The following is a 23,946-nucleotide window of genomic DNA, read 5'->3' as shown; positions in this document are numbered from 1 at the left end:
AAATAAAAAAAAAAAAAGCAATGTTTTTTTTTGTCCTTAAAAAAAAACCCACACAAATCACACACATTATTTTTTTTTTATTGTCATGTTTGACAAAAGGTGATTTATTCTTATGCTGAATCCGATTTTTGCTCTCTCGCTGGCTTTTGGGTTCGTGATTGCATGTCGGCATGGGGCCACCATCACAGTTCATGCATATCAAGACACGGTTTGAAGCCGGGAGAGGGAAAATGAGAGCCGTCGCCGCCGCACTGGCAGCATACATACGCAACAAATATATTATTCACGGTTGTATACACGCCGGGTTTCTTCTTCAACACTCAAAGAACGGATGCAAAAAGCAACAATTGGATATCGGGCTTCAACAGGCCTTCAGATCGCAAACTCTGCGTTTGTTCTTTTCAGCCTTTCACCCAACCTGATAACATGGTAAGCTGTCCACTGTGGTAACTAACCGCTGTCCCTCAAAGGCTTGACCAATTTCAATTTTCCTTGAGGACGGAATTTCCAAAAAACTAGGCATTAGAAATTCTTCACAATTGATTAAACTATGACTTGAGTCAAATTAAAATATACATCATCAGAGTAATATTAGTAAAGTGCACTCTTTTGTATTGTGTTTGATTCAGGAAATTTTCTTTTGCAGCCCCACAAAGCCTTCAGCCTTTGTGTCCTGCCTGATTAAAAGAAATGCCCCTAACCCCACCCACCCCGAGTAAAAATAATGATGTTCAAAGAAAAGCCGTACAGTACAACCAAGCGGAAAACTAATGTTTACAGATGGCAGGTGCATTTGCTCTTGGATAATAAGAGCCAATTTGCTGGCACTTGGTCTTATTTTCACTCCCAGTATTAAAAGAAAAAGCAGATCATGTTCAAACTATGACGGTGCACGGTTCGGGTGCTGAATACTCTGTCTCCACCTGCACATGTCCGTTCCCTTGTCTCACTAATCCACCTGTTGGCCTTTTTTTCCATTTGTTGAATGTCCACAGAGAGCAAGGGTAGCACATCACTAACCCACCGACATTGCACAATTATGTTCAGAGATTCTAAACCTAAAACACGCACCGTAATATTCAGTAGTAAGGCCTTATCGGAGTGGAATTGTGTTGCAGAATTCTGCTTCTGTCGATGAACGACTTGCCCGCCAGGCTGAAACAAGACTCGCCCACTGCCACCACTTCTTGTGTGTGTCCGGTCAAAAGCGATCTCTCAAAGAAAGGACGACACCACTGAAACTCAAAGTGTGAGGGGAGAAGCGAAAACGCCCTTTGGACGCCAAAGAGACACTGATGACTCATCGAAGCGCAGGAAGCCGTGTGCCAGGCTGAGCTAGGCTAAGCAACACGCGAAAAACCAAAAGGACATTTGAACAAGCGTCACCGGCGCGTAAGAAACGGAGTTGCAGAAGTGAGACTTTTTGGAATGCTTATCTGGTCATTTGTAAAGGAGCGCGCCGAGTTATCTGTTGGTCTTGTATTTGGACTTGCTGGCATCACGCGGTTCCTTGCTGGGGTTGCTCCAGTCGTCCGCTTCGGGGCTGGTGGTGTAGTGTCGCCACGCCGACTTGTTGAAGACGGGAAGCCGCTCAAAGGACTCGCTCGACAGGGCCTTCGCGCAGATGGGGAAAGTACATTAGCTTCCTCTTTTCGTAGAATGGATTACAGAAGAGGGCTTTTCTCGTAAAGTATCGAGGAAAACGAGTCCTTTTTTTTTTTCATCCGTACATGATGCAGAAAAAAAAGGAGCCCCTTCTGATGAAATGCTTTCGATTCATCTTTGCATTTGATGCACTGCAGCTGCTTAATGTGCAGAACGAGTTTTCAAAAGTGTTTCCTGTTTACATCAACGTTGAACTTGCTGGCGAATGACGCTGCAGCATCGTTTCAGGAGGATTTGGCCAGATGGATTGCCGTGTTTGTAGTTTTTCTTTGACTTTTCTGACTGATTGCCCTTGGGAGCGACCGAGGAACACTCCAGGAAGTCTTTCTTGTACACAGAGCAACATGTGACACCCCCCACCGCACCTCCCCCTTACAACCAGTTATTCATTTTAAATTGATTATCTGTTGGACATAATTTTGTCTAACTTTGGGCAGGGCCAGATAGCTGTTTCCTTCTGCTTCCTTTCTTTGTGCTGGCTCTTAACTCAAAGATAAGAGTCATGTCTGTGGCTGGATTTGAAATTTGAATACAAGGTTCAAGTAACACAATTCAGTTGTTTTTTTCTTTTTTTTTTTTTTTTTTTAATTGCTCCTCCTTTGCTACTTCCAAAGGTGAACAAAAATCAGGTAAGTATAACATAGCAGTGATTGGATTGGTGAAAATCAGCAACAAACTGACACCCAACCTCAAACGTTTTATGGCAGCTGCCAACCAATTGGGGCCAAGCACGACTTCGCTATGAGACGAGGGCCAGTAACTGTTCAAATGAAGCGCCTACCCTCACTTCAACATAGCTCCCTGGGAGCAGGGCGGCTCCACTATCACATTTCCATATGAGATTGAGCTTTGGCACCACTGCAAAAACAGCAGACAGGTGAGAGTTTCAGCCAATAACTGGGGGTTGGTCCCAAGAAAGAATTTGCAACTAGATGGAGGAGCACTGTTGAGCAATCGGGAAGATGTATATCTCATGCATAGTATGTAACACTGATCTGTCATGATCCACGTTTGAATGAGTTAATCTTATTGACTTCTGTGTTGTCACTGGCTGATATTGACACAGTTTACGTGCCTTTGGGGCATGTACACAAGTGGGTTGGTCGAGGTGTTTAGTCAGTGTCAACACCCTCATATTGCATATGTGTGACTTGCGAGCGCAGAACGTGACGACAGACCACATTGACCCTTGCCGTAAATCTCTCGTTTACCTTCAAATAGATGACAGCATCGGTGCCCACACCCTCCATCGAGTACAGCTTCAGATCCCCTTGGAAGTATCGCGCGTAGAGCCGAGAAATGGGTAAACCGTAGCCAAAGCCGGCCTGAAAGCGGGAAGGAGAGCGGGTCCTTTCGTTAGCCACGTGGCGCGCGGCTCACGGAACAAAAGCCGAGACAAAACGTCAACGCCGGGACGATTTTGAAACGCGCCGGAGTGTACCAGGGGGACGGCGCCCGGCTCCAGGCTGGGCGTCGGGGCGGTGGAGTACATGTAGTTGAAAAGCCGGTCGATCTTCCTCAGAGGAACTCCTCCTCCCCTGTCGCTGATCTGGGAGGCGCGCAAAAAGGCATTTTACCGCAGAGATAAGAACAAGATGGGGGGGGCATGTGCGATTCACCTTGATGGAGAGATCCTCTTTACCAAGAGTGACTTTTGCTTTCACGGCCGGCAATCCCTCAGTGCTGTTCTCATAAAGCTCCACCGTGGCTCTCATGGAGTTCTGGAGAGAAAGCACAAGTCAATCAAATACGGTATGTCCCTTCTACAATGAGGATCGCATGCAGTGGCATTCTGACGTCACTAACCTTGAAGAGCTCAAACAGCATGTGGAAAAGATGAGAGGGCACGTACACAGCCTGGATTGACTTTCTGGGGCTCTTCACTAGAAAGTAATGACGGGTGGTCACACACAAAGACAAAAAAAAAAAACAAACCACTCCATTTGCCATCATGTTTCGAGTTATTTTGGGAACTATGATGGGGCTCCCAAAGCATGTCGGGTGGTCACACACAAAGACAAAAAAAAAAACAAACCACTCCATTTGCTATCATGTTTCGAGTTCTTTTGGGAACTAGGATGGGGTTCCCAAAACAACCTTGAAATCTCTTACTGTTAAACTCTTCAATGTGGAGCTCAGGAGCAGCCAAGTAGTACTTCTCACACAGCATTTTGGCCGTGTCATACGCATCTGGTGGATCAAGCAAAGACGACATGACTCAGTGAAAGAAACAACATCAAGTCTTTTGCTTCTCCGCCGCTTCTCCTTGCATCACTCGGCTTTGTCGTCTCACGGCAGGAAGTCCACCAGTGCCGAATCATGTCAACAAAGCGTTGAGCAGAGATTGGTGGGAACAAATACTTCCACAATACGACGCGTGTCTCGCCTCCGGCGGCCTTCCAAAGAATCTGCGTGTCAAACTCACCACTGACAACTTCGGCCACGCAGCAGGTGGGATCGATGCTGCCGATGTGTTTGGGATGAGCGGGGTTGGTGTCATTTCCGAACAGGAGCGCTGGACGGGTACACAAGTGAAGCCACTCGCAAACGAGATGACGTCATGCAGACTCATCCTTCGAGACTCACTGTGCTGATTGATGAGCATGCGGAAGGAGATGCGGTTGGTGTAGAAGCGGTCCAGGAAATATTGGATGTTGCTGCTGACGAAGGGGTCGAAGCCAAACTTCTCCTTGAACTCGATGACACCCTGCGCCATGGTTGGAACCACGTCGTTGTGACGGTTGCGGATCTCGATCAGCAACTCCAGGAAGCTGAGGGGGGTCAACACGGAGAGGATTTGGAAGAGGCCTTCAAAGAGGTCTCCAAACCGAAAACAAGTGGCACGATTCTCAGAAACCGCGGTTCTCCTTTCTCCAAATTCCTGCTTATCACATGGCCTTTGTGGAAATGTAAATACGCACCACTTGCGCAGCCGGCGGCTCGACGCTGTCTGAACAAAAGCGCGTCAAGCTGTACTTTTGGTCAATTTGTTACTCTTACGTTCTAATTTCTGCGCCGGCGGCTCGACGCTGTCTGAACAAAAGCGCGTCGAGCTGTACTTGTGGTCAATTTGTTACTCTTACGTTCTGCTTTCTGTTTCTTCTTTCATATATTGGCGGAGTCTGTTGATTTCAACTTGCGAACCAATGTTAGAAGCGGGACTCTGATTGGCTCGAGTCGCGCACATTTCCGCCACGTCTGATGGAGTAAATTTACGCATGGCTCGCGAGGCCGTCTTGGGGCGGTACCGGTCCGAGGAACCGGTGGATGGGGACCACTGCTGTCAACGACAATCTGTGGAAAACTCACTCTGTCCAGTGGAGCAGAGGCTGTTCTAGCTGCAAAGGTGAGATCAACTCTGTCCACATTTTTCCACGAATCAATGACAGTGGAACCATGTCATGGCAGAGAGCGCTAAAGCCGCGGGAAACACAGCATTCATTTCGGAATGGATCGATGTAACGCTCACTCATTCAATGCATGAGGATCTTCAGGTTTTCGGTTCTCATAGTCCAGCAACTCCACAAAGCTTTGCATGTACCTAACAAAAAAGACAAAAAGCAAAGGGCAACTGTTATCAGACACCTTATCGAATGGGTGCCATATATACGGTTTCGATTCAAATCATTCCACCTCCATCGCAAATTCTATTTATTTTAAACGATTACAAACTCATGGTGAACCAAAAAAAAAAAAAAAAAGAACCATTCATATCTCAGCCCAACTTAGATTACAAGCAGACCTTATTTCAAAAGTGGCCATCTATTGCAGAGGAATTCGAACCAATAAAATGTCATTTCACCATTTTTGGACCAGGCGGATGGACGGCTGGCTGAGCAGCTTATCGGGCAGCAGGTTGACCTCTCGCATGGTGTTGGCCAGACGCACGGGCAGCTCCTTGCGCAGGAACATGTACGATGTTTTCTCACATGCGTTCTCCCTCCCTGGAACACAATGAGGGCAACATTTTGGCAATGTTTAAGAGTCAGCCTTTATCCTGAAATCCTGCTGCCCGATCAAATGCACTCACCGGACACATCATTCCATACCCGTGATGGCAAAAAGGATATGAAATGATGATAACCAGAGACCAGAAATGTACTGTAGATGTGTTGTAAGGGTCATGTGGTCAGAAGTTTGACCTAGTAAGGATCAGCCTGTTTTGACCCTTTTTAGAGGTGCTCTAATACTAGTCGCGCTCGAGCACCCCTGAACATTCCTTCGGTGATTTTTACTCATTACACTGGTCAACAAGGACTTTTTAAACAGAGATGGCAACACTTTTTCCGAGCACATCACATTTTGGAGATATTTTTTTAAGGGTGACTCAAACTCAAACTCAGATTCTAGATGAGCATATCAGGAAGGTGCAGATAAAACAAAACAATGTTCTTTTCAACCCTTGTCATGACGGCCGATTTGTGATTGAGTGTGTTTATCTTGAACCCACGATCAATTATTTACTAAATCAAAAGCAAGACAATAAGTCGCACGGGCAGCTTTTTAGATCTGAAGCCAAGACCCATTAGACTTGGATTCACTGTTTGGAGTGTTTGAGGAAACAACAAATCGTGTTACTCCACTCAGTCGGGGGAGTCATGGGAAGGTTATGTTTTCGGAAAACCGAAGTGTCTCGCTCTAAAAAGGACGTCATGTACACACCGGTTGTGGTGACCCAGTGCGCAATATGTGCAACTCCGAAACAACAAATATGTGATTTGCCTGGAAAAACCAGATGACATTGCAGAACAAAACTCTCTCTCGCTCTGCTTCCTCTGATTCAGCAGCATGATGGAGAGGATGTGGCTTGTTGATCATAAAATAACAAATGCTGTGTACCGTGGCCCTTCCTCGGCCCGCTGAGAAGATTGCTACAAAAATGCTGCATGGCTTCCCTCCCATACAGTCGTGAGAAGAACTGACATAATGTAAACCAACGCTTTTAATCACACGTGGATTAAGGGAAAGCTTAGCGAACTGCTTGCATGTTGCGGTTAATAACTGTTTGCTTGACTTTCAAGCCTTTCTAGAAGGTGACAGACTCAGCAGTTGTGAGGGAAAAAAAAACATGCATATGCTTCTGATAAAAAGGAAACCATTTGGCTGTCCAGAAGTCCAGGGTTTGATTCTGGACTCTGGCCTTCCTGAGTGGAGTTTGCAGGTTCTCCCCATGCCTGCGTGGGTTTTCTCCCACATTTGAAAAACATTCATGAAGAAAAACATTCATGAAGACTCTTGTCTAAATTGTGACTGTGAGCGCCGATGGTCGTTCGTCTATGTGTGCGCTACGATTGGCTGGCAACCAGTTCAGGGTGTACCCGGCCTACTGCCCGAAGACGTCCGGGATTGGCCCCAACACGCCCGCGACCCTCATGGATGGATAGGTGGGTGAAGAAGAAATCTGCATTGGTACTGATATTTCTTAACATGATTAGGGAGTACATATACTAAAACTTTGAAATAGAATATTCACTTATCAAACATACCTGTACATTAAATTGCATCAAATACAAATGCTGTATCAAAAATTATGTCTGCTATGCCATAAAATACAACAACAATGAATTTAAGGTGTCATTTAAAAAAAAAACCCTCAAATTATCACCAACAAACTGACCGTGATCAAACTAACTTTGCAAATTATTTGAATATTTTTGTAGAATCAGATATTATTATTCATATAACACACCACATTGCCATTGAATATGTAATTTGCACACAGTGTATGCTTGTGTGTGCAGATATTATGCATCACTAAAATTGCATGGCTGAACCAGCCACAATATTATTAAAATTTAAATATTTGCAGAGCTTTGCAATAAAAATCCCATTTAAAAATATAATATGTACTTACCGTATACAGTAAAAGGTACACCCGCACCGCTAATAAAATCTGCAACAAGGGTTGTCATAACAATAGTAACTTTTATGCATAGCGCAAGAATGATATTGAAAGAAAGGATAATTAAAACAAAATTCAAAAGAACTATGTAATATAGATCGTGTAATGGTCCCCATGAGTGCGGTTTCTGATTGTATTACATGAACGACTAAGTGGGTGAGTAGAGTTTCAAGACCTCAAGTCTCCTTGTATTTCTGCATGTTTACAAAAGAAACATGAACATGCAGTCACAACATGCAGTCTCCTCCACTACGGTCAACACTTGGACAACAACATTTGGTGCGGCTATCCCAAAAACTCTAAGACGATGAGTAGTTTGGCAACACAAACACACCAGCATCGGGTCAACAATAACACAGGAAATAAGCACTGCCAAAACAGCCACCTGACGGCTGATGTCTGCACTTACCGAAATCCAAAAACTGCTTGATGGAGAGCGGTGACGGTGAGAACCTGGAGTAATACTCCACTTTGGGGTTGTTGTTCTTCAGCAGAGAAAATAGCAGTCTCATTTTGACGCTTTAGTATTGACGTTCAGCAAACGCGCCACCATTCATCCCCGGTAATGTTGACAATCTGACGCTCGGGTTTGAGGGATCCGTCTCGGCGGCGATGACATCGGTCTCGGCCCGCAGGACACGGAGCGAGGCGAAAGCTTCTTGTCCATGCGGGTTTATGGCTGATATGGGAGCAATAATCTTGCAATTAGTCTTCCTGTGTCTACAGCGTTCATCAATTCAGACCTGTCAAGGAAGTGTCAAGTTTTAGTCCCCTACTGCGACTTCTGCTGGGGTTTTCAAAATAAATGTCGACGCTCGTCCGATTAAAAAAATGACCATTGTTTTATTTAAGACACAAATGCTCTTTTGCAACTCCGAATAATTATGTACAGCGACTGTATGTCAAATATACCATTTTAATTACATTATACATGTATTTTTTTTCAAACGTCAAACAAAGACAAATCTTAAATAAATGTATGGGGTTAGGTTATACAAGCAACAGGGTGTTTTAAAAAATAAAATTGAAAATAAACGATCAAAAGCGTGGTTACTTTGTTTTTAATACCGCATGACCAATAGTCGAGTTAAATTTTGTAAGACGCTTCCTTTGTTTCCGTTACAGTCAGGCGCTCGTGCAGCATGCTTTGTACATTGGCGAGTCACGAGTCTACCCCCTTCGATAAAGCCAGCCGGTAGGCTAAATGAATTGGCTAAAGGAAATGACGTAAGCAACTACTATGAATTCTATTGGACAATTGTAGCATCAATCAAAACTTACTGCGCGTAAAACAGTTAACGTCACTACATTGAGTAGAATACAGTATTTGAAAATATTTTCAGACCTAGTACTTTCTTTTATTTACCATGAATGATTCATATTATTAATAAACATGTTTCCATTTCTTCATTTATTATTCATATATACTAATTTTATTAAAGCTACTCATCATCAAACGTCAAAATTAGCTTTTTACTGCCACCTAATGGAAGCAAACATTAATAGCAGGTCAACAAGCAGGTACCTGTACTCGAAAAAACACACCACAAAGAAGCAGAGTGTCTTTGGAATGTCAACTGTACTAGTCTTGTGCATGACAAGAGTGACAGTAAAGGTCTAGCAAAAAATAAAAATAAAAAATTATCACCATTAATGCAACAGCGTCTCCAAAAAGAGATCACATTTACTCTGTACTGTAAATAAAGTCTGTTTCCTGGACATTTGTATTAAGACACTGACATGAAACTGAAATGCTATTAAAAGTTAGTCACTTAAAGTGATGTCATGTTACTGTCGGAAAAATGCGGTAAAACTAAACATATCGTTTTAAAATATAAAGTTATTTTCCAACGTATGTGAAGTCCAACATGTTTTGCAGATTCTAATAAAAAAAATATTTAAATATTCATTCCCTCTTCAAAATTGCAAATACAAGCAAGAACTGTCTTTTACATTCCGAATACATTGTTGCTGTGCCAACAGTCTCTTGCATAACTTCTCAGGGTTTTACGACCGAAAGAACCAGAGAAGAATTGGCAGCAAATGTTACACTTCAGAACGTTTGGATAACCGAAGAGCCTGCTCAGTTAATTAAACATCTCGTAATCTCCTGATGAAATGCACAACATACAAGGATAAAACACGCACACGTAAGACCGACTCATACGGCTTTCGGCAAAGTAACCATTTTGGTGTTCTCGTTGTCGTCACACTCCTCCTCGGGCAGCGGATCATAGAGGCGGCGATAGAGCAGACGTGTTACTAGCGTGATGATGAACATCTCCAGGATCAGCAGTTGTTGACTCATCACTGCGGAGACGCACATGAACGTCACAGGGAGAAACATGTTTTGATGAGCAAACGATTAGGATGAAGGTGGGGTTGGGACGACCAAAAACGCAGTCGCCGCCGATGGAGCAAGTCAATGTAAGAATGAAGCGAGGATGGATGGTGACTCACTGTATCCTCTGGCGGCGGAAGAGAATGGCGGCGCGCAGGCGATGGTTCCGTTCAAAGCCAAGATGTTGATGATAGCCGACTGAAGCTGGCTAAGGATCAGCACGAGCTGCCGACATGCAAACACTTGTTGGGCCTGACAATCCCATTGTGATGTCACGCGGTGTGGATCCTCTCCCGGAGCCCTACCTGGTACATGGCGTACTTGGGGATAATCTTGATGGTGCGTAAGGTGGTCCGGAGGTGCATGAACGTGATGGCCACAGGCCACAGGGCGATGATCGTCAAGATGCCCACAAAGGGGTTGATCCATATTGCGGAGCCAGTGATGCTCAGCTGAATCAGTCACACGTTGGGAGTGTCAGCAAGGACAAGACAGGACAGAACACATGAGCAACAACCAAAATTCCATTGAAAAGTTTCCAAACAAAAGCTCAGAGTGCAAAGCTTTTTGCATAGTGTCCACATTTGTATTTATACTAATACGTATACAGTCTGTGTGTGTGTGTGTGTGTGTGTGTGTGTGTGTGTGTGTGTGTGTGTGTGTGTGTGTGTTTTACAACAATAGTTAAATATATTTAGAATTAAAAATGTACCTCAGGATGAAATAGCAAAGCTTGCAGTCATTGTCGGCAAAAAGTATGTGAGTGATTTTCATGCAGTACAACACATTGTATGTGTAGCCTTACAGGCTCTCATTGTGTGGGTGTGAGTCACCGACACTTTTGACTTTGGCTTCGCAATGATCGTAAAACCAGACACAGCCGTCAAAAGATGCCGAGACATCTCTGACAACCAATCAAAGGAAACCTGTTCCCCATAGTCACATTAAGGACAGCAGCGATCCGATCGCAGCACACCTTATTTACATATTGAATAATACTGAGAAATGCAGACATCCGAAATGGCAGGCATTTCAAATGATCTTGCAAACCCCATCAAGGGATATTCAAACAGAATATAAAATAGAAAAATCAAGTGTTGGATGAGACCTTTCAATTATTATTACTTGTTGTGTGTCATGGAAAATGAAAGATATGTCCGAGTAATGGTCCTGTCGTTCATCGTTAGCAATGTCTGTTTCCCGTCAGTAACTCGTCAAGGCATCAAAGTGATCAACTCACATCCGCTAAATCAAAGGTTCCGTTGGTCCACAGGACGATGGAGAGGACGGTGAAGACGACCTTGAGCAGAGCAAATTGAAAGGAGCCAAGTTTGAGCAGGAAAAGAGAACGCCTGCAAACAGAGGAAACTCCTGTAATTATTTTCCCCTGTTGTGAACATGAATGAAAGATACTAAAAGCGTGTGCATTATCGCCCCATTCACATTGCTTTCAGTGTATCTTGACAAGTTGCATCAGGAGCCATTTCTCCTTAGCGTTGCCTCCACGTGAGTACGTGAGGGGGAAAAAAAAAGGATGTGAACTTTTAACCGTGTGCATAAACGCGCTGGCTCGGCCAGTAAAAAGTTGAATGGCCAGGAGTGTTTAACCTGCCTTCCAAGTACAGTACGTGCAGAGGATCTCCCCATCTTATGTAACCTTTAAACAGCACCGCCCCCCCCAAAAAATAAATCTTCCATATCATCTCATATGTGCACACGTGGAGGTTGTACAGGCCTGCGCTTCATTATGGCCACATGAGGTTTCAGTTCGTAGCATTTGTGATAAAGGGATCACACAGCAGGTTTGAGCAGAAAAGTTATCCTATGGACTCGGCCGTAATCCAAAAAGCAGACCAATTGCACTCGTGGCTGGAGTGTTTACCTCGAGATGGCCGCATATGGCAGGCAGAGGCAACAGCAGCAACACGGCCCCGTGCTGATCTTCAATTTGTGTTTCGTCGCCCGCCGCAGGAAGGCCTCGTCGCCTCCCACCTCCTCTATCATCAAGATGAGGAACTTGAACACCACGATGGCAAAGTAGCTGCGATGGAAGGATGATGCAGGGGAGTGGTGGGGAAGATGAGGAAAGGGATTCGAAAGCAGAGGAAGAAACACTCACCAGGCCGAGGTCATATCGGTAAACATGGTGGCTCGGGGGACCCACATTCCGAGACAGGACATGGTGCCGATCACCTAAAAAAAAAAAAAAAACGCACAAAAGAGTGAACGTGCCACTTTTGCTCTGACAGGACCAGGAGCTCCCCCCAGCCAGCATCTCTCATGCACACGTAACACCAAATAATAATGAAATATACCACTCATAAATCGTTTGAGGCACAGCATCACAAAAGATCAAACAACTAATTTTTTTTTCACCACACAGCCATCCGCCCAAATGCATTAATTCTTACCGGTGCTGCTCCATTCACCCATATGATGGTGCTCTTCTTATTGGCTGGCACTTTCTTATAAATATAAACGCACTCCTCGATGAAGATCAGCATGGACGTGGCTGCCATGAAAGTGAGGACAGAGTACAAGATGATGCCAAAGAGGTCCAACTCTGTGGAGAAACACATCACACATTCAACATCTTCGCAATCCATCACATTCAAACTGATGCTAAATGGCACACTTGCCACCATGCATTTAAAGTGCCTCCGTTTACAATTCATCCGAATTATTATTTATTTACTTTTAAAGCATGTCAACAAAACAAGGCGAGAAACTCATCTGTTGGTTGCCATATGCCAGGGGAGCATGCCTTGCAAAAAGGAAACCATTTTGTCAAAACCCCCTTCATTTTCTAGGTGAGTTTATTGGTTTTGTGGAATTGCACCATCACAGTACTACCAAAAAAAAAAAAAAAAAAAAAGTTTCAGGTCAGAGTGCAGCCGAGATGCATTTCTGTGATCTCATGTGTGGGGACATGTTTGATGGTGTGTGCTGCATCTTGCCAGAAATAAATGGCAGAATAATGACGAAGATAGAGGACAACGTACAATGAGCAATACTCATGAAAGGCTGCTGAGCTCTGCGAAGCATTGCAACGGTGTGGTTTGCAGCACAACGCAACCAATGCAAACATTATTACTCGGTCCCAAGGGTACATTTGTTTTGACCTCTTCTAAAGCAGGCATAGGTAACATCTGGACTGTTGTTCGGTATTGCAACATCAACATATTGGAATTCATCAAGTTTTTATAAATGAGAAGTGGGAAAATAAATAGAAGTGAGAACAGGCAACTGTGCTTCTCACTGTGTGGCGTATACAACGTCCATGTAAAAGAACACACATCTGCTATTCATTTAAAAGACGGTACACACATGTTACTTATGCTCGAGAAAAAAAAAAAAAAAGTTTGAGTCATTGCTTTTATTTGGTTGTCCGTAACTGAGCGTCATTCTTGGGGAAGCGGGTCGTTGGGTTTCTGGTAACCAATGCCATTTAGTGCACGTCAATGTAACAATAAACAATACCCGCTTTTTACACTGTGGGCCTGCAATTATTGATTTCATACATTGCATTCGGTTTAATAAAAAGGGAACCGCGGCTTCTTCAAGGGGACTTTCTCTCTGTATCTTCTGAGAGAGTTTGTGTCCAAACCGGGATCATTTTCGAGAGTTTTTGAGTTTTACATATGAATTTGGGAAGAGGACACGACTGACCTTGAGGAATCTCGCATTTTTGCATTATTTGGTCACAAACATTGTTCCATCCGTCCACCATCCGAACCGCTTATCCTCATTTGTTTTTTTAATTTCTCAAGTGGGGAAATGAATTATTTAGTGCACAATAACATCTGGAGCATTACGTGTAGGCCCGATTGCGTATAGTGGGCAAAAAAGTAAATGAAAAAAAGTTTAAATTATGCATGGGAGAGAGACAGATGTCCCACAAAGGACATTATTTAGGAATGGTTGGCATAGGTGATCCTTGTGTGGAACTGATCGATCACCTACTGAGGTCAATGAGGCAAAACGGAATAGCCATTGAGTCTGCAGCCAGCAGCTGCGCTGCTGATTCAGTATCAATCGATTTGCTGTTTAAAGAAGTCCCTTAAGTGGCAGTGGAGCGACATGCCTGCAAACCTCTGCAATGGCTAAGATTGGAGATGTGGAAGCAGAAGTTTAGAACATTCAGGAACATTTTTGAGCAAGCGGTAGAGTCGACCCTTGGACTGATCGCCATGCTGCCCGAATTCCCCATTCAATTAAATATAATACAGGGTTCCAAAATCAAACAAACAAACAAAAAACAATCACTTCAAGAGAATTTTTAAAAAAATATCCACATTTTTTGGGACACCCTGTATTGTCTTACAATATTTTTAAATCACAGCACATTGGACATGTAAATCCTCATCCTTTAGATGCTGTATGTAAATGCCATCAAAATAACGAGTTTACTGTGCAGTAAGCTGAAAAGAATGCTTTGGAATGAGGCCTAAGTGGCTTTTTGATGAAATTGTCGGAAAATATGATTTCAAGGTTTTAACCCGAGCACAACGCCTAACTAAGTGTTCCCTCTTCCAATGTCACACGTGCTTCGGATTAGTGATTTTTCCCAATAAATTCACGGAGTGAAATCAATGTCGCTATTGCCCATGAAGGAGCACGCGAAGACAAATGAAACAAAGGGGGAGACATGCACGGATATGATGTCTAAATCAAGTCAGGAGACAAGATGTTTTTAAGGGGGACATGATCCCCGAACCCTACACCGCGTCTCACCCTCTGAGGGTGCGAGAAACAGCCTACTCACGGAGGATGATGTCCATGGCCAGGGGAGGTTTCCCCTTGCACCGAGGGTCCATAGTCGGGATGGATTCGTTCATGTCGGAGGTTCCCGAAAACTTTCAGCGATGGAACTTTGGCGGCGTCGCGTGCTGATCCCAAGTTCGCATCCACGGACTCGCGCGGGACTCCGAAGTGGCAGCGTTGGGTCTCCCAAGTAAAAAGACCTCGCTGCTACTTGGCGGTGCTGTCATACGTGCACCGGGGCCATTGGGGCACCCCCGCCCTTGATGCTTGCAGCCCCGTCGGGCCCGCCTCCTCCTGCACGAACAAACAAACAAACAAACGCACACGCACACACGCGCGCACGCACGCGCAATCGAGAGTTGCCGAATAGAAATGTCAGCTATCCTAAATGTCTCCATTCCGTGGAACTCATCCGTTTCTTCTCAAGTTGGCGTTCCAATGAAAACGCTCGCTTCCCCCTTCTCTCTCTCTCTCTCTGCGTACATTTCTGTGAAGTAGAGGTTGACTTAAAAAAAAAACAAAAAAAAAACCAATAAATGTAACTTTTCAAACGGAAAAATGAAGAAGAAAGGCACCGCTGGATGAATAAATTAATGTGAGTTGTGCATGCTCTGCACCAAATTTGCCCCAAAACATTTCCTGACTGGTCCGACTGAAAATAAGAAAAATAATCCATCGTGTGAAAAATGAAAGTATCTAATTTGGAGGTATCATGCTCATTTCATCAGTTTGTTGGCAGGAGTCTTTGGCAATTGACATTAGTGGTCACCAGCCTTGATATCACCAGCCACATGCTTCATGACAGGATGATTATGTGCATTTAAGTGATATGACCTGTCCTACTGTACATCGCAGTATATGCTCCATTGGTTGTGTGCTTAGCATCATACTTTCCCCTCTCACCGTTACCTTTCTGTTGTATAATCACAAAAAGTGCCAAAGGACAAGCAAAACGTGGAGCTAACCCTTTACATTTGCTAACCGCTGGCATGAAAATGGGGTGAGGCCTTTTTTTTCCCTCTTGAAAATCTTGAACTCCAAATTGTACCATATTTGACTTTGTGCTCTCGAACAAAGAGTTCTATAGTATCACTTCAATGATGAGGTTGCCAGCTATGACGGTCCCTTATAATGTCTGAATCGCTTCACTTCTGATTTTGTGCCAAATAGCACTCGACACTGGAAATGTGAAAATCATTCTTTAATAGTGGATTTTTCTGTGTTATCAGTAATGGATAAGCCATCCAAAGTTGTTCAGTGAAAGCTTAGCCGCTTTGGCCTTGCGACGTATTTGCTTTTCAACTAGTTGGGAAAAAAACCCCAACAACTGACATTGAGGCCATTGCCTTGGGAGCAAATGAGCACATGCTAAACAAACAAAAAGTATTTCAGAATCACGGCGACTGAGTGGATGCGCTTCATCTCTGATCTCACCCTCATGTTCTTTGCATGAAATGCATCTTGACACATGAAAGTATTTCGAAATCAAGTGAATTGGAGTTGACATGCACAAAATTTCATTTCTGCTGGACAACTTTCCAAGAAGAGTCGAGGCCCCGGGTGTTTGACAGACAGCTCAAGGTTCAACTCTGAAGTTCGCTTACTTCAAACACTGTTGTCACACACACTAATCCAGCACAAAATTAGGTATACCTATTGACATTCAAATCCTGACATGACAAAGTTAGCACATTTTTATGTTTATTTATGGGTGTTTTTTTTTTTTTTTTACTGAGTGCTATCACAAACATTTAGGTTATTTTGCAACGTGGGAAATAAAGAAAAATAAATATAAAGCAAGTTCCTTTCATTTTTAATGGATTGAGATGAAAGTTGATGTTTATTTCCCTAACCCCCCCAAAAACCCATCAATCAGGCAGCTCGTGTCATGTCTTTCTGAGAAATTGCAAAGAACGTCTCACAGAACTGACATCATGGAACACGCTCAAATGACAAATGCACGTGGCTATTTGTGGTTTTATGGCTTCATTTATTCGGGCACACCAGAGTAAAGCTGCTTTCAAACATGATGCACCTTCAATTTCAACCGCACTGACACACGGCTACAAACACATTTTCTCACAGTGAGGCGCCATGCTTACAGGCTTTATTCTGGCGTTGTGCACATTGTACAACGTATGTGTAAAAAACAAAACAAAACAAAACGAAAAAAGAAGCATTTCTCTCAAGACGATAATATTACAAAACAACACCGTGCAAAAATACACACACACGTGTCAATCTCAAGGCTTAAGAGCCCAGAAAAAGATTAGAGGCCATTTATAGAAAAGAAGATGATGATCGGTCCAAATATTGGGAATAAATGGCGATAAGCAGAAGGGTTCTAGTGCATTATGCTTGTTTTGAGTTGACTGTAAAGGAATTTGTTCCCTCAATTTTGATTTGTTCCATTCTGATGGGGCTTCAATGTTGGGAAGCCCGTATCTTCCAATGGGTGTCATTTGCTTGAACAGTAACACGTAAACAAAATACAGAGAGTAGGCATTGCCAACTCTCTGCCAGCGCAGACTGTCCGTTTTGCTTATATGTAGCACAACTATGATAGAAAACAATGTACAACACCACAAGTCACTCTATACAATACATAAACGGCTGTAAACTTGTACAGCCTGGGATGCAATTAGCAGGAGGCTCATCCGGCAACTGTCATGAGAATGCCATCGGACAGACATGAATATGAGGTGTGTGTGAGGAATGAGAAAGTTGCATATATGGAACAGACATCGTTGGTTATACTAAAAAGAAAAAAAATGTACAAAAAAAAAAAAGAATAATAACATGACAGAGTTGAGATACTGTGAAATAGATGATTTCCCTGCGCCACGACACGAGACAATTCACCCCAAAACACAAGCTAAGGCTCGGACAAGCAGACAAGGTCAAATTTGAATTGACAAAATTAGATGCTTTTTTTTTCCCTCATGATTCCCCCCCCCCCCCCAAAAAAAAAAAAAACATTACTGGTCATAAGATGTACTGCAGGCAAAAGTAAAGACCTGTCGCCATCTGCTGGTCAGAGTGAGACAACACGACAGGCAAGAGGTCCAGCTTGAAAAAAAAAGCGCCATGATTCTTAATGCGGTTTGACCCACAGAGGTAAAGGTAAAGCTAAGGATGCTGTAAACACTTTAGGTTCAGAAGTCTGAGCTCCTGCTGGTGCAGCCCTTATTTTGGCAATTAATGTGGAATTTGTCGAGCACTGCAGAGATAACAGAGCACAAAGGACGAATTCTGAATGAGCAAATGCATAAAAACACCAAGTAAAGGCTGCAATTCGTCAAAACACAGACACACACACACACACACACACAAGCACACACTTGAAAAATTCACTCAACTCGTGTTGCTTTGCCAACCGGCGAACAAGCAGCACTGGTTAATGTACATCACTGATCGCATCAGTGCAAATGCACCATGTTGTGCTCATACAAAAACAGTCCATTGACTCCGGGTGTCTGGGACATCTGTGCTGGGAAATCTTTCATGTTTCCAAAAAGTAGCAATCATCTTCCAAGAATACAGTTTAAGGAAGAAAAACAATAGTCCCGTCATTGGATTCTTCATTGAAAAAAATAAAATAATAATAAGGCAATGTCCAGTTTTGCTTCCGCTTTTGACTGTAGCTTTGTGCCTATGAGACCATCTAATGTGGATCCAGGTAGCTTTTGGCACCCAAAAAAACAGCTCAAAACTCCTGCGCAGAATTTCCTCAATCAGAATAAATATTCCAGAAAAAGACACCGAAATAGTCCAATGAGACAGACAAGTGTAGCAATGAAATAAATGAGTGTGTATCGTGTGTGCGCATGTATGCGCGTGTGTCTGTGTGCGCGCGCGCACGCACACAGACACACACACAGCTGGTGCTGCTGCATGCGGAAAAACGCCACTGCCATGAACGCAACTCTGTGCTGTGACAGGCAAAAGGAAAGCATTTCCATAGTTACTCTGAGGTTGCACTGAGAGGCCGTTACCATGGTGATGAGCGAAAGTGTCGCACGGTTTAAGGCATCAGACTGGATGATTGAGGAGTCGCTCCTATGGCGGGGGAGGACGCAATAGCCAATCGGGTGGAGTTCAATTGGAAGATTGATTGTTACGCTTGCTCTGGCTTTAAAGCACGCAACGTAACTGGCCGCTACACATGAGCACAACAAATCACCTGGTTAGGATTCACTCTCCATGGAGACGGTGGTGCTCTCACTTGGGGCTGTGAAACCAAACAGGAAGACACATTGGGTTGTAATGAATGCAACAAAGACTTCGAGTTGTGAAGGGGGAATTTTGGACATTGCGCTTTACAAACTGTTGCCCTTCAGCGAAATTCCTGGGATGTCCGCTGTGAAGAGCTCTCTCCGGGTCATGCCACGGCATCTCAATCAGGTTGAGGTCAGGCCTCTTTTTAAAATCTACCTATCTATCCACACATCCATCCATCCATCCATCCATCCATCCATCCATCTATCTATCTATCAAGTGCCCCAAAAGCCTAGTCAAAGTCCTGACCTCAGCCCGATTGAGGTACTGTGGCATGACCTCAAGAACGCTATTCACAGTGGACAACCCAGGATTGTTGCTGAACTGCAACGGTTTTGTCAAGGAGAACGGTCCAAAATTCCTCCTGATCATTGTGCAATTGTGATCTGCAAATAAGGAGAAATATCCAGATGGAGTAATGACCGCCAAAGGGGGCTCAACTAGTTGTTAAATGCAAACATACGCTAACCCCACCCCCTAACCCCCCGTCCTATGACTGTTGACATGTCGTGCGCTTTAAACAGGCAACTTGTCAAGAGTCTTCTGTGGACTGCTATTCTAGGACTACTGGACTGCTGTCCCACTTCAATTTATTCCGTATTCCAGGGGAACTCACCTGACTTGATGGGATTATTTGCCACATGGTGTACCATGCTGTTGGTGTTCTGCTCGTTGCTCAGGAGGCGGTTCTGTGACTCGCTGAGTGGCCTTACCGTCACTTCACTGCAAATAAAATAACTGCGTGAACCCCGACATCTCAACAAAAATCCCCTTTTCCCCCCAGCTCTGATTGATCACCTTTTATTCGGCTCTGGGTGCAAGGCGGCTGTCGGCTGCTCAACGTCAGCGTTGACAAGCCGTGTGGGGAATGTCAGACCGTCTCCTTGGCTGCGGCAAAAGACGATAAAGTCAGCCCAAGCAATACCCCAGATGGAAAAGACAACTTTTCGTGGACAATTTCCTACCTGGTGAAGACTGGCAGTAGCCAGTACTTCTTCTGGTCTCCAAACACCTGAGAGATATTTTTCCGGAAGCCCAATGAAAAGCCATTCTTGTCAGAGCCGGTCCTAAAGACGGGCGCTCGGAACGCCTCTGAGACATAATCAAGATAATCACGTCACAAGTGAAATCATTTTAACAGTCCATTCAATATGGATGGTCGTAGGTTCATTGAAGAGGCTAAATTGTCCATAGGTGTGAGCGTGAATAGTCGTTTGACGAGCTGAGTAAGGGTAAGTGGTACTGAAAAGGAATGGAAAAAGGCGCTACCTATGGTGGACCGGTTCTTTCCGACGAGCCACAGGTGGTAACTGAAGAGGGAGAGAATACTGATGCAGAACATGGCCGCCACAAAAAAGAGAAACAAGACATGGAATTTGGCGTGTGAGTGGGTCTCTTGCAGGTCATTCTGGGAGAGAGACGGGAGAAGAAGAGGAAAGCCACAGAAGCGTTAATAATACGTCTACACGTGGGGCAATTGTTGTGGGAGGGGATAGCGGGCGGGGGGGTTACAGACAGGGAGGGACAGACACAGCATGCGCGCATCACAACAAGGATGACCCGGGAGGTGGTGCGAAAGCCAAAGGCTTGGACGGATGGCCATGTTACCTTTGGGCAGTTCTCAGCCGATTTTCTCTGGCAAAGCTTTCGTTCACACAGAAATGAGACTTGTTAGCACCACCGGGAGAGAAGAACAGGTAGGAAAAGACAGTGAGCAGGAAAATACAAAGTACAGTTGGTCAAGTCAAAGAAACTATAAGAGAGGAGTGGGGGGTGAGGGGGGGTGTAGCAGATCGGATGAAACAGCTCGGTATGGTGGATGTGACACACACGGAAGGTCATGTGGAGCTGAAGGAGGACAGAAGACAAGGGGGAGGGTGGGGGCAACACGACACCACGCACGGCCGACTTGTCAGGGAGTACGTGGACGTTGAAGTGGATCCCAACTGTGCCCAAGTGTGTCATTACTCACGGTCCAGAACTTGATGAAATACTGCAGCACGGTGGCTGCGATGAACAAGCAGTAAAGCAGCGAGTAGGCCAAGAAGAGGATGAAGAACTTGTAGTTGGAAAACCCCACGCAGTTGTTCACCCTGGAGAAAGACAGAAAAGCCAAGGTCACACTGGGTTGAGTTGGAAGCACCAACACAGTAAAAATATGCTGCACAGCAAAGAAGTGATCCCAATCCTTCCTGTTACCCAGAAGCCACAAATGAGGACAACTCTCGAGATTACAACACACTAATAGATCATTCTGATTTCAATGATCCGTTCATCTTGGATCTTGTGCGAGCGCAACTAATATTGTGCCTGCTGAGTGCGTAACACGTCTGGCACAAACACCGTTGGTAGCGTACCAGGGACAATGGTGGTCCATCTTCAGCACACACCTACGAAACAAAGGAAAAAAAGATGGAGGAGGGAGACGAAACATGACTATCCAGGTAGACAGACAAGAAGAGAAAACGTATCTTGTCTCATGCAAGCTCATGACAAAAAACGTACATGTCGCACGCGGAGCAGTGATGACAACGGTCAGGCTTGATGACTTGACAGCGGTCACAGTAACGAATTGCTGAAAAAAAAAATCATGCGAATTTGGTCAGAACTGATGTCAGTATTGTGGGACAAAATGGTAAGCTGAAGTCTATACCAGCTATGGACTGGGATGGAAAAGGTAAGTGCACAGTGTTCGCGTACCTCCTGCTCCAGTGCGGGTGTAAAGTGGCAAGCTGGTGGCAGCTCGCCACAGAATCTCTTGCTGGGATTCTGGCCGCTCTTCCTTCTCGTAGCGCTCCTTCTCAGCCTTAGCCAAGCAGAACTGGAGGGAGCACAAAACCAAAAACAGGACATTTTAGACTATAGACCTGAACAGCACCGTCGGGTCACTCGGGATCACACGCTACCTCTTTGGAAGGGTTGGCAGGCTTTGTGAAGATGGTCTTCCAATAAGACCACACAAACATGATGAAGGAGAGATGGAAGAAGATGAGGTATACAACTAGAGTAAAAATATGAAAAATCACCATATTAGCTGAGAGGGAAAGGTATACCGCTAAACATATAAAAAAGGCTAATGAGAGAGACTCAGCATAAAAAAAGATGAAGCCAATATACAGGAAGCTTACCCTGTTTTCCTATACTAGTGATGGTGACTGTAAGAGACAAAAATATGTAAGTGACACATAAAAGTGGTGATTGTAGATCTGACAAGGGAGCCTTGGGTCAACAATCCATCGTGCATATTTATAGAGCACCATTGAAAGGGTACATCAAAACCAACGGCTTTGACGTGCTTACTCAGGAAAATGAGTGTGCCCAGTAGAATGATTTCCCACCCCATAAGAAACTTCAAAGCTTGAGTCAAACAAATTCAATTTTCACGTGTTTAGGCATTTAAAAGTCAATGGGATATTCGGATGCAGGAGTCACCAACACCAGGTAGCCTCCAAGAAGCAAATGGGTAGGCCACGGGCTTCTTCTAAAAATAGTTCAGCAGTGACTTTTTTCATTTTGACTCGTTGACATTTTGGCATTTTGGCCTGTATTAGGAATTGGTTGATATTTTGAGGTGAAACTTGTCATCAAATCGGAGAAATGGGTTCGTCGATTAGAAGACAAAACTAAGTGGTCAAGGAGCACATTGAGGACGATGGAAGTTAGGCCATTTTATTGAAATTTGAAAGTGAAGTGGACTAATTTTTCTACAAGCAATATCATCCAAAAACGTTCCCCAAAAAGGCCTTTTTTTTAACAACACAAAATAACTCAAGCTCTCCAAAATCCATCGTATGATTTTCAAAATTCTTGGTGCGTTGCACTCTAGTTGAAGTGACTCAGCACTTTGACAGACTGTCATGTTGTCACATTGCTATTTGTAGAAGTGTTGCAAATTGAAATTTACAGGTATCTGTTTGCTAATTATTGTGAGAAAGCATTAATATGATGGTGTCTGTAAATATATATTGTATTCATTATGACATATTCTTATTATTGTTAAAGGTATTTTCAGAAAATGTGTGATTTCAGAAGTATTATGGTAAGTGACTCCTGGCTTACTGGATGCCCCAGACACAATTGTTATTTGTTGTACAGCTCAAAATGGTCAACTTGACATAAGTTACACTTTACAAAACATTTACACAGTACATTTAAATAGATTTACTGAGATTTATATGTCACAGTTTATGGAATATGACAACTCACTATGACTTGAATTCCATATTGATTGTGGTTGTTTTTCCATATTTAAACAAAAACAGACGTCCAAGTTTGAGAACTTGGGGTCAAAGAAAATCGTTTCCTTCGGTCACAGAATGTTTTTTTTGGGCGAGGGTCATAATGTCACGAATGTTGAACAAGCAAGTCCTTGCGATGACAAGACAACCAAATGAAGCAGTAAAAAAAAATGATGATGTTCGCCTCCTTACAGAGCTCGAACCTAAAACTGTTAGCAAGGCATTAACACCCCCGGGGAAAGTTTTGTCTCGGTCCAAAGCGTGTTCATCACTTAGATTGTACTTCAACTCAAAACAATACCAGCTGTCTGTCTGCTTGTTCGCTATATCAAGAGAATTAAAAAGGGCTTGCCAGTTTTATGATTGGGCTAGTCCTTCCATTTACTTCCTCCTGCCCAAAAAGGAGGCTACCTGCTTGTGTATCGAGTACAATGGAAACGGCGGCAATAGAAGTCTAAGGAGCCACATAACGGGGCATCAGAGCGTCTACTCACATATACAAAGCTCCACCACGTAAGCATAATAGGACCAGCAGACGACCATCGCGATGAAAATCACAGGTATCCATGCTAAGCCCCGTTGACAGCATCTCAATACGTGAGTGGGCGCCATCTTTCTCCCTCTACTGGGGAAAGGGAGTGCCTGCGTGTGACGTCACCAGAGAGAATCCACCTAACCCGGAAATCGCAGACGTAAACAGAATCCGAACGTAAAATATGTCCTTATGCTTATTTTTTATTATATTTAGTTTTTCTAAC

General features: G+C 43.9%; 3 protein-coding genes across 5 annotated transcripts; all 3 read right to left on the bottom strand.

Annotated features, from left to right (window-relative positions):
* Positions 1–61: 61 nt before the first annotated feature.
* On the bottom strand, positions 62–8,350 carry pdk3a (pyruvate dehydrogenase kinase, isozyme 3a). 2 transcript variants are annotated; one of them, XM_019863236.1, is made up of 11 exons: positions 7,977–8,350; positions 5,468–5,609; positions 5,135–5,206; positions 4,252–4,436; positions 4,091–4,180; positions 3,763–3,855; positions 3,472–3,548; positions 3,285–3,386; positions 3,107–3,214; positions 2,877–2,990; positions 62–1,614 (listed from the first exon to the last, which is right to left on the bottom strand). In XM_019863236.1, the coding sequence occupies exons 1-11, from the start codon at positions 8,077–8,079 to the stop codon at positions 1,465–1,467; spliced, it is 1,236 nt and encodes a 411-aa protein (XP_019718795.1). In that variant the 5' UTR covers positions 8,080–8,350; the 3' UTR covers positions 62–1,464. The 2 variants fall into 2 exon arrangements, with proteins under 2 accessions (XP_019718795.1, XP_019718802.1); XM_019863243.1 differs by having other exon boundaries at positions 3,778–3,855; positions 7,977–8,349.
* Positions 8,351–8,465: 115 nt separating this feature from the next.
* On the bottom strand, positions 8,466–15,146 carry slc51a (solute carrier family 51 member A). Its single transcript, XM_019863325.1, has 8 exons — positions 14,674–15,146; positions 12,320–12,471; positions 12,028–12,101; positions 11,791–11,949; positions 11,149–11,260; positions 10,214–10,360; positions 10,028–10,133; positions 8,466–9,877 (listed from the first exon to the last, which is right to left on the bottom strand). Exons 1-8 carry the CDS (start codon positions 14,744–14,746, stop codon positions 9,729–9,731), a joined length of 972 nt encoding a protein of 323 aa, XP_019718884.1. The 5' UTR covers positions 14,747–15,146; the 3' UTR covers positions 8,466–9,728.
* A 1,495-nt stretch (positions 15,147–16,641) lies between these two features.
* zdhhc20b (zDHHC palmitoyltransferase 20b) lies at positions 16,642–23,838 on the bottom strand. Of its 2 annotated transcripts, XM_019863255.1 has the most exons (14): positions 23,683–23,838; positions 22,079–22,105; positions 21,857–21,951; positions 21,651–21,771; positions 21,456–21,525; positions 21,308–21,340; positions 20,923–21,043; positions 20,559–20,594; positions 20,220–20,358; positions 19,916–20,042; positions 19,749–19,838; positions 19,567–19,673; positions 18,856–18,903; positions 16,642–18,355 (listed from the first exon to the last, which is right to left on the bottom strand). In XM_019863255.1, the coding sequence occupies exons 1-13, from the start codon at positions 23,798–23,800 to the stop codon at positions 18,860–18,862; spliced, it is 1,128 nt and encodes a 375-aa protein (XP_019718814.1). In that variant the 5' UTR covers positions 23,801–23,838; the 3' UTR covers positions 16,642–18,355; positions 18,856–18,859. The 2 variants fall into 2 exon arrangements, with proteins under 2 accessions (XP_019718814.1, XP_019718823.1); XM_019863264.1 differs by lacking the exon at positions 20,559–20,594 and having other exon boundaries at positions 16,642–18,903; positions 23,683–23,836.
* Positions 23,839–23,946: the final 108 nt, after the last annotated feature.

This window comes from Hippocampus comes, unplaced genomic scaffold (genome assembly GCF_001891065.2).
Source record: "Hippocampus comes isolate QL1 unplaced genomic scaffold, H_comes_QL1_v1.1 scaffold360, whole genome shotgun sequence".
Classification (NCBI taxonomy): Eukaryota; Metazoa; Chordata; class Actinopteri; order Syngnathiformes; family Syngnathidae; genus Hippocampus; species Hippocampus comes.
Note: the sequence above shows the minus strand (reverse complement) of the source record. Positions and strands in the feature narration are given on the sequence as shown.